The sequence below is a fragment of the Drosophila pseudoobscura genome, chromosome X (assembly GCF_009870125.1).
Source record: "Drosophila pseudoobscura strain MV-25-SWS-2005 chromosome X, UCI_Dpse_MV25, whole genome shotgun sequence".
Lineage (NCBI taxonomy): Eukaryota > Metazoa > Arthropoda > Insecta > Diptera > Drosophilidae > Drosophila > Drosophila pseudoobscura.
Window position 1 is genome coordinate 1,092,782 of NC_046683.1, and position 9,632 is coordinate 1,102,413.

General features: G+C 50.6%; 1 protein-coding gene across 2 annotated transcripts; it reads left to right on the plus strand.

The window, feature by feature from the left end:
* The first annotated feature begins 1,185 nt into the window (after positions 1 to 1,185).
* On the plus strand, positions 1,186 to 3,696 carry LOC4814317 (obg-like ATPase 1). Of its 2 annotated transcripts, none has more exons than XM_015186752.2 (6): positions 1,186 to 1,293; positions 1,364 to 1,399; positions 1,500 to 1,717; positions 2,331 to 2,391; positions 2,461 to 2,842; positions 2,928 to 3,696. In XM_015186752.2, the coding sequence occupies exons 3-6, from the start codon at positions 1,537 to 1,539 to the stop codon at positions 3,495 to 3,497; spliced, it is 1,194 nt and encodes a 397-aa protein (XP_015042238.1). In that variant the 5' UTR covers positions 1,186 to 1,293; positions 1,364 to 1,399; positions 1,500 to 1,536; the 3' UTR covers positions 3,498 to 3,696. The 2 variants fall into 2 exon arrangements, with proteins under 2 accessions (XP_015042238.1, XP_001354398.2); XM_001354362.4 differs by having other exon boundaries at positions 1,188 to 1,293; positions 1,503 to 1,717.
* Positions 3,697 to 9,632: the final 5,936 nt, after the last annotated feature.

Below are 9,632 nucleotides of genomic sequence, written 5' to 3' on the forward strand. Positions count from 1 at the left end.
TCGAGTACCACTTGCGGTTTGTGGACAAACATTACAAAGGTATTACATGCTCCGGTGGTAAAGCAGGAAGAGCAGGGGACAGGGGACAGGGCGCTGGGAGCTGGGGGACTGGAAAGGACGACAGTTGTCCAGGGTCAGTTGCAAATGGATTTTTAAATGGTTCGATAACCGCAAGGAGCCCAAGAAAACCAGAAAGCAGAAACCAGAAACAAGACAAAGTGGAAGACAGCGTGAAATTATAAATAAATTCTCTAGCACGCACACGACCTGAGAGAGAGAGAGAGAGAGAGGGGGGGAGCCGACTGATCACGCATAACGGATCTTTTAATTAGGGCCATAAACGCGGGATTCCAAAGGGAATCAATCAAAGTGAATCGCACAACGATCTGGAATCGATTGCCAACAGTCGACAATCAGCGGATCAGCGAAGATCAATAAACCAGCTCCAACCCCGTACTCATCCGATCGCCACCTCTCTCTCTCTCTCTCGTGACCACTTTTCTGGCCAAGTTGCGTTTCAGTTGGCAATAAAGGCATCGAGGGATCGAGGGATCCAGCCAGAAAGCGGCGGCTATCGATGGCTGGTCTGGCTGCATCCGCGGATCGATCGCTAATTATGTGAAATTATTGATTATTGCGGGCTTTTCACTAAACCACCAAATTGCGTGTACGTGCGTCGGCCTTGTGACCTTGACAGTTAAGTTGATCGCTTTTACCTGTGAACACTGTGCTACATGGCGCGGGGAGCGACAAATTATGCGAAAATGGCAGGAAAAAGAACAAGGCAAGATAAATATTTTTGTATTCAGTTTGCATTCTTCTGCAGGATAACACGAAGTTTGGCATTCTAAATATTGGTGGTTTTATGGACTTTCATATATTTGGTCAACGAGATTTGCACAAAAATCCATAAAAATTATTTACTTCTTGTGTCTAACTTCGAGTTACACATTGTTACCTTTTCCCGCCTGGTACAGATTCAACAAAATAACTATAAAAAAACTCCCATTACAAAATTTTTTCCCCGAAGAGTAGTGTACAATTTTCAAAGTCTCCCTGGAAACAAGCCTCGAGGCGAAATTCAAAGTGCGCGCACTTGCTGCTGCCGCCCTCTATTGCCTGCAGCTGTGAACTAGCATTTGGAACGCTTCGAAAAAAAGCCGCAGGCTGCGCTCGCACGCAATCAACCCTGTCCGGGTCGACAGCTGTTTGATACGCGCTCTCTCTCGCTCGCTCTTTCTTTCCACGCCGTCAGCAGCCGACAGTGTTTTGCTGCCGCATCAAAAGTTATTTGTAAATATTTAAAACAATTCCCACCACCGACATTCTAAAATCTCCTAACAAATCGATTCGTCCCTTGCAGCGGAAGGCTGACCACAGCGGAGCACTTCTAGCGAATGTAAGTTGCGGCCGCCGATAGTGAGGTTAAGTCCGAACGCGGCTGGCTGAACGAAATTTGTGACCGAAAATAGTTAACAAAAATTGAGTTCTTCCGCCAGCAGCCAGCAGACAACAGACGAACAGAACAGCCACAAGATGCCACCTAAGAAGCACGAGGAGCCGGAGCGCAAGCCCCTGATCGGACGCATTGGCACCAATCTGAGAATCGGCATCGTCGGCGTCCCCAATGTGGGCAAGTCGACGTTCTTCAATGTGCTGACCGAGAGCGCCGCCCCGGCGGAGAACTTCCCCTTTTGCACGATCAAGCCGAATGAGAATAAGTATTACCAATTATCCATCGGCCCGCGGGCCCCCAGGGCCCCGCAAAATCCAAAAATCCAGGCGGGGGCAATTTCTTTAATCATTGTAATCAGTATTTTGAATATAATTTTTATTCAAGACTTGTCGATGGCAATGGACTGCCCCCAGGAGCGGTCGCCACATCCACAGCCGCTTCTAATTCCAAATTGCTTGCTGGCTCCGCCTGCACTGGACGCGGGGCTGGTCTGGGTCTGGGTCTGGGTCTGGTTCTGGTCCTTCTAAAAAGAAACTATTTCGTTTGGGGCGTGTCGCGGCCTTAGCAATTTTATCAGATCCAGTTTCCAATATGCAAATTGCCCCCGCATCCAGTCCACCCGGTCGCCGGTCCGCGGTCCACCGTCCTCGGATCGGTTTCAGTTTCTTGAGCGACTTCATTTTGGTTTCGGACTCTCGTGGATTGTTCAAAATTATAGAAAATTGCCATGATTGGCGGCCCGCTGATGCTGCCGGGGCTTCCCTTTCCAGTCTCTTGCCATGTAAGCTAACATGCGTCTCGTCGCTCTTCTTTCGTTTTTTCGTTCCATGTGGTGGGCTGTGATGTGATGTGGCTGCCTTTGCCCTACCCACACGTCGCGTTCCGGTCCCCGACGAGCGCTTCGACTACCTCGTGGAGTACCACAAGCCGGCCAGGTGAGTCCTTGCGCTTTCAGTTTCTTTTCGTCTTGAATGTGTCACTGACTTCTGTTTCTGTTTTTTAAGCGTGGTGCCCGCATACCTGAATGTGGTGGACATTGCCGGTCTGGTCAAGGGAGCCGCCGAAGGCCAGGGGCTGGGCAACGACTTCCTTTCGCACATCAGCGCTTGCGATGCCATTTTCCACTTATGCCGTGCCTTCGAGGACCCCGACGTTACGCACGTAGAGGGCGAGGTTGACCCAGTACGCGATCTGGAGATCATCTCCGAGGAGCTGCGCCTCAAGGACGAGGAGAAGCTCCTGCAGAACCTGGACAAGCTGGAGAAGATGGTTGCCCGCGGTGGCGACAAGAAGCTTAAGCCCGAGTACGACTCCATGGTGAAGATCAAGGAGATCTTGATCGACCAGAAGCGTCATCTGCGCTTCGAGGACTGGAATGCCCACGATGTGAGCGAGAATCCCCCCTCTCAATCTTTGCATCCCGCTCATACTAATGCTCTTCGCTTTTGCCCTCTCGCTCGCTCTTGTGCAGATTGAGGCGCTCAACAAGTATCTGTTCCTGACATCGAAGCCGGTCATCTACCTGGTGAACCTCTCCGACAAGGACTTCATACGCAAGAAGAACAAGTGGCTGCCCAAGATCAAGGAGTGGATCGACAAGAATGATCCAGGCGCCCTGCTCATCCCCTTCTCGGGCGCCTTCGAGCATCAGCTGAGCGAGAAGGATGAGCTCGAACGCAAAGCCTACGAAACGGAGACCAAGTGCAAGAGTCAGCTGGACAAAATCATCATCACCGGCTATAAGGCACTGCAGCTTGAGTACTTCTTCACCGCCGGCCCCGACGAGGTCAAGGCCTGGACCATCCAGAAGGGCACCAAGGCCCCGGCCGCCGCCGGCCGCATTCATACTGACTTCGAGAAGGGCTTCATCATGGCCGAGATAATGCACTTTGCTGACTTCAAGGCGGAAGGCAGCGAGGCTGCTGCAAAGGCTGCTGGCAAGTACCGTCAGCAAGGACGCAATCACACCGTCGAAGACGGCGACATCATCTTCTTCAAGTTCAATGCCGGCGCCGGTCTGAAGGACGCCAAGAAGAAATGATACCGCTTGGCCGCCCTCATCGCCATGTCCACCATTTTGTATATTAATTTGATTTTATACTCCCAGATGTTTCACTTTGCCTGAGGCCACGCAAACCCGCTAAACCGAATCCCCTCCCCTACACGCATGATCATGCCTTAGAATGATGCATTTTGAATTTCTTTTGTACGCCACGTAAACACTTTGACACTCTCAACAATCGTTGTTCTTGTTTCTGGTACAGTCAGGGCTCCAAATGAACCTGATTTGCACAATAAGGAAGGATAATAAGCTATAATATTGCCCGAAAGGCACCAGCCGACAACTCAGGGATATGGCTAAGCATTGGCCAAATAAAGTTGGAGACCAAAATGCCATCCCACCGCACCCCATCAATCTGTGGATTCGAGCACGAGATCGTCGGAGGAATCGTCTTTCGTTTGGTTCGGAGAGACGGCGATCTTTCTATTTTTATCTGATTAAAAACGTGGCATTTTCCGAAATGATCTTGAATGTCGGGACAGCAGATATTTTTGGTACATTAGCTGTGGAATGACTGCCCCGACCTGGGACTTGGGTGTGTGGTTCCGAAGCGATCGGGAATTCGAATGCTGGGGGAAGGTGAAGTGTTGTATCTGTTGGCAACGAATGTATCGAAATATTTGATGGTATAATTTGTTGTTGTCTCTATTTATGCGAGATATGTACGGTCTTCCCCAGATTTATGCTTTGAAAACTTCACAGAATAGCTGCATTCTTTTGGCTATATCTCGCCCCATTAGGGCGTGGCATGTCTTTCCGTTCATCGTTCATGCGAAAATAAGAAATCGATTTTATGCCGATGCCAAAAATCGGCAAGTCGAAAACACAATACGTTTTCCCAACAATGGAATTTCTGTTTCCTGTTGTGGTTCCAGCGTACTTTAATGTATGGGTCAAGGAATGCCTGTGCCATTTTCACGTGCTTTGAGTGATGTTATAGTATTCGTTTCGTTTTCGTTGCTGTTTCCCTTGAGGGTCCAGCGTATTTTAATGTACGGGTGTAGAGTGTATAGTGTACACGCATTATCACATTCTGCATGCATAGGTTTTCCGATTGTTGCCTTTTGGAGCTCGCACTTTTTGAAGACTCTTGCCCGATATGATCAGAAGAACCCTTGCATTCGTATCACAAAAAGAGAAATGGACAAATGATTTCAATTTTGATGCGAAAGTATGACAAAGCTGGGCTGGCTGGCTCCTGATGATGTGGCGGTGGCCTAACGCCGACGAGCCGACGACCCTGGGATCTAGTCCAGCTAGTTCGTTTCCGAAATGTTCGGTGTATCTACATATATACCGTGTGGTTGGTTAGTGCCAGAGTCCCGCACTCCCTGTTTGTCACTTATAGCTTTACGGGGATTCCGATTCAAACAAGTTCGGTTCACCCTTTTCGCTATATCGCGGCTAAATCTGGACAGATCAGAGCATGGCATCCGATTTTGTAACGCCAGGATGAAACCTAGTCAACTAACAAGCAACGGAAAACTACAGAACCCAAATGGGAGCCCATTTACCAGTACTTTTTTTCATGTGTAGCTGTCAGAAATGTACGGGGAGGGGGCGAAGAGGTAATGCACTTGCTTAAGCCTCGCAAAATGTATCGCTTACCATCATTAGCTTCTGTCAAAGGTCCCAGTCATTGACAATCTCGCAACTGAGGTTTCAGGACTGGAACTGGAACTGAAACTGAAACTGAGACTGAATGCAGCAGCTCTTCGTTTTCTTTCCGAAAACTTTTTAATCATCTTGCCACAGCGCTCACAAAGTTGGGAAGGAACACCTGTGCAAAGAGCGCCGGCCAGCAGCAAGCACTACAAGACAAGGCACAAAGGCGAAGGGCCAAAAGGGGCTGGACGGGGGAATGGATGGGGAATGGATAGGGGAATGGATAGGGGAGGTGCCCCTTGCTGTCCTTGCTGTGTAAATGCAGCTGCGAGACGCACACAAAGCGGCAAAGCGACAAAGCGGTGGTGGGGTTTCGGCGAGTGCATGGGTGGGTGGCTCGGCGGTTGTGTGGTTTCCCGCCCCATCACCGACTCTGGTCGCAGCGGCAAGTTCCTAAGCACATAATTTGGTTTACCGCATTGCCAAACATGCGCCTCCATGAAACACGCACCAGGAACCAGGCACCGGGCACTCCGCCCCCTCCCCCGCCCCCGCCCATCTTGCGAGGCGCTCTTGCTCTGGCACTGGCTCCGTCTCTCTGTTAATCTTTGCCGTAAGAAACTTTTCTTGTGCACTGTGGAACGAATTGCGGGAACAAATCCATCTTCCAATTGAATATTTCAACTCTTGGTATAAGTATAAATTTATAGAAATTTAAATCCAATCTTTGCTCTTCTTCTATTCGCTTCTGAGGGCGTTTTTCTGTAATACCGTGTAAGCGTCTCTTCTCTAATTTCATGGCGATTGGTCTTCAATCCATATAGAGTAGACATATGTATGTGTGACCAGGTTTACTTTAGATTTTCTGTAGGCTCTTTTTTGATATTCTTTAGATCTCCCTTAGTTCTCCTTTTGATATCCCTTAGATCTCCTTTAGACCTCCTTTAGCTATAGATCTTCGTTGGTTTCTTCCGACAATTTCTGCAATGGTATATCTCGTGCGGTGCCCACTGTACGTGTGGCCTGCACTCCTGCATCCTTTTGGCTGGCCAAAAACTTTGGCGTGGCAGCAACTTTTCATATGAAATGTGCAAAATTACACACTCCTAGCCCAGCCCAGCCCAGCCCCAAGAAACGAGCCGACAAAAATATTTTGAATGTTTTATTAGCTCAGAGAAGGAGCCGCAGAAGAGGGGCAGTCGGAATGGGGCAGAAGGGGGGGAATGTAAATGCAATTGCAGTGGATTTGTAGTTAATTAAAGTGTAATGTCTGGCCATGTATGAGTCTGCTCTATGGGTCTCTGCCTCACCTCCTCCTTGGCTGATCCTGATCCTGATCCTGTTGGGCGCCAAAACGTTGACAAGCCCCATCAGAGGGGCATGAAATATGGCCACTCTAAGTTCGGCCAAATGGCGCTGGCTATGGCTATGTCTCTGGCTATGGCTATGGCTATGGCCATGGCCAGAACTGCCCTCGACGCCCGTCAACAAAGAGGCCAAACACAAATCATTCAGACTACAACAAGTCGGCATGGCAGGAATCCCAGGTCCAGTTGGTCGGTCAAACGGGGGCTGTGGGGATACCCTTTCGGTGTCCCCCTATGGCCAAAGCTGCGCTGGTCTTGACCCTCCAAAGAGGTACTACTATGAAGCCCTGTCTGATTTGTTGGCCTTTGTGGGGGCGCTAGGGCTCCTCGTTGTCGTAGCCAAGGGACCCTCGCGCCAGCAAGGATATCAAAAACATTTCAAGCCTGTTGGCGAGGAGGTTTTTTCCTGTCTTGTTTGTTAGCTTGCCATTTGTCAGGCGGCAATCGTGCACTCAATTCAAAAATTCATTCAATTCAATTGAAAAATGGCGTTGAATATTTGACGCATGCAACGGCAGACGGACAGAGGGGCAGCTGGGCAGAGGGGCAGATGGTTAGGGGTGTGGGTGTGGGTGTGGGTGTGGCATTGGGTGTGGAGCATCAACTGTCACTGGCAGAAGCAATGGCCAGCAAAGCGTTAAAAATGGCTGTCATAAATTAATGAGCGACGAGCGTTCGTTCGAGTGACGCATCGAAATTGAATTGAATATATTTTTCGCTGAATTGCATTCATTATTCATTTACAGCTGCCTTCCGTCTTCTGCCGTAAGCCCGTGTGTACCGTATGCCACACCATCCTCCTGCGCCAATGCGTGCCTGCCCCATTATCCTATTCCTCTAGCTCTTCTGGTGTGCCCAACTCCAGCTCCAGCTCCAGCTCCGGCTCCAATTGGACGGCCACTTTAATTGCTTGTAAAAAGTGCAATGCACCGTAAGCAGAAACGGAGTCCCACTCACCCACTGACCCGGCACCCACGCCCACGCCCACGCCCACGATTAACGCATCTGCCACCCCCGCCCACAGCCCACAGCCCACAGCCCACTCTACCAGGCCAGGCCCGTCTCAATTTCAATCCCAATCTGGCCATAAACGTGACAATAATATAAATCAGCAGATTGTGCCGCTCCCTCTCGATGCTGCAGCGACAGTGGCAGCGGCAGTGGCAGTGCTACAGGCATCATCCTCGGGCCCCATCCTGGACCTTATCATCATAATCATACTCTCACCATCCCCCCATCAGCATCAGCATCATCATCATCATCATCATCATCATCATTATCAGCGGCAGCATCATCGGCAGCATCATCATTGTTCCTGTCGTCTACGTCTACGTTGGCATTTAACTTAATGCCCACATGCGGCGACAGCGTAAAACGATCTGAGGATTAGAGTCCTTCGCTTCGCCAGTAGCCAGGAGCAGCCAGGAGCAGCAACAGGAGGCACTGGCACTGGGAGGCAGCGGAAGAGGAAGCGGGCCCCGTCCCCCGTCCTCCGTCCGCTGGTTGCAACTAAGGTAAAACGTGCCGTTCCTGGAAATAAAGCGTGTAATTGTTTTGGCAGCTGCCGAAACGTTTTAACAGCTAATTAAGGAGCCATCAGAGAGAGAGAGAGAGAGAGAGAGAAATAGGAGGCAGCAGATGGGGTCCTACTCTCCAGGAAACTCTGGGTAATCTATACCGAGAGGATCTTGGCAGACTTAAATGGGATGGGTATTGGGGATTGGGGAGTGGGAGCGGGAACGGGATTCAGGAGCATTGCGTATGAGTACCTACTACCGACATTCGTGTTATTTGAGCACACCTTAAGTCCATGGTGCATACTCGTGTGAGTAATCACTTTGCGATTCCTCTCTCTCTCTCTTTGGGAATCCTGTGTCTTTAAATCTACTGGCTGGGAATCTCTGCGCAGCTGAGACTGAGACCAACCTCTGTGGCAAGCTTCGGGATCCCCCTGCGGTTAATCGCAGCTGCAGTTCCAGCTCCTGCTCCCTGCACTTACCCATATGAATCTTCCCGGCTAGGGAATTCCCATTCAGGGCCGGGCCCGGGCCCGGGCCCGGGCTTTGTGTGCTCAAGTTGATGCCACAAAAGCCGCTCCAGCCGCACGAGCAGAGCAATCTCATTAACACCTCCACCGTCCAGGGGCTGCTCTCCCGCACACACTCGCGGGCAGACGGGGGGGAGGGGGATATGAGAGTAATTAAATTCGCACGAGCTGCAGGTGGCAGGAATATGAATGGAGCTGCGGTCGGGGGGCCGCGGGCCGGAATCTCTTTCCCTCAAAACTAATAAGCGGGAGATCAGCAAGTGGCCCGAAAGTATTTCTGGCCAAAGAGCAGAAAGTCAACGCTGGGAAACAATACATTAAGCAACTTTCAATCTGCCTGGAGAGTGGGTTGCCTGGTGGCTGTTCCCGTGAGCAAACAGACTCCTCCAACACACACACACACACACACACACACCTACCGTATATGTATACGTGCACACGTATGCCACCGGAAAATGTGTTCATTTCCGGTGTCAGTGTCAGAGGCAACAATGGGGCTGGGGCTGGGGGTGGGGCTGGGGCTGGGGCAGCGGCAGCTTCTCGCCCAACTTTTGCCCGTCGTGACTTTGATGAAAAATCGCGAAGCTGACGCTGCCAGGCGACCCCAACAGATACGTGAGAATCAGAGTGTGTGGCGTCTGTGTGTGTGTCTAGAGATGGCTGCGTGACCTGCTCCTCCTCTCACGGAGCTCACGAGCCGAAGAGGAACTTCCAACTCTGCTGTCCATCTCCCAGAGACTCCACTCCCCTACTCACGACACGACGCGACACGGCCTGCTCCGTTCATCCCAAGACTCCCTACCCCCCGCTCTCTCTCTCTTTGTCTCCCACTCTTATGTGCGATGCACTTCATTCAGGCGAAAAGCGAAGAGACATCATAATAATGTGGCCCATGTGGAAAACAAAGCAAACAGACAAACAAAACCCGGGCCAACAAGTGAGCGAACAGCAGACAAAAGCAGACCAGGAGAATATGCCAAAAAGTAGGCAACAAACAGCCACACCCACATACCCACACACCCACACACCCACACCCGCATACCCATATCCACACTCACACAGAGAGAGGGAGGGAGAGTCACCCAAATGCAGCAT

Excerpts from the sequence above, each read along its gene's own strand:
- LOC4814317 (XM_015186752.2), top strand. The coding sequence starts at position 1,537 with ATGCCACCTAAGAAGCACGAGGAGCCGGAGCGCAAGCCCCTGATCGGA. Across the intron at positions 1,718-2,330 it reads CACGATCAAGCCGAATGAGA|GTCGCGTTCCGGTCCCCGAC; the intron begins ATAAGTATTACC and ends CCCTACCCACAC. Across the intron at positions 2,843-2,927 it reads AGGACTGGAATGCCCACGAT|ATTGAGGCGCTCAACAAGTA; the intron begins GTGAGCGAGAAT and ends GCTCTTGTGCAG.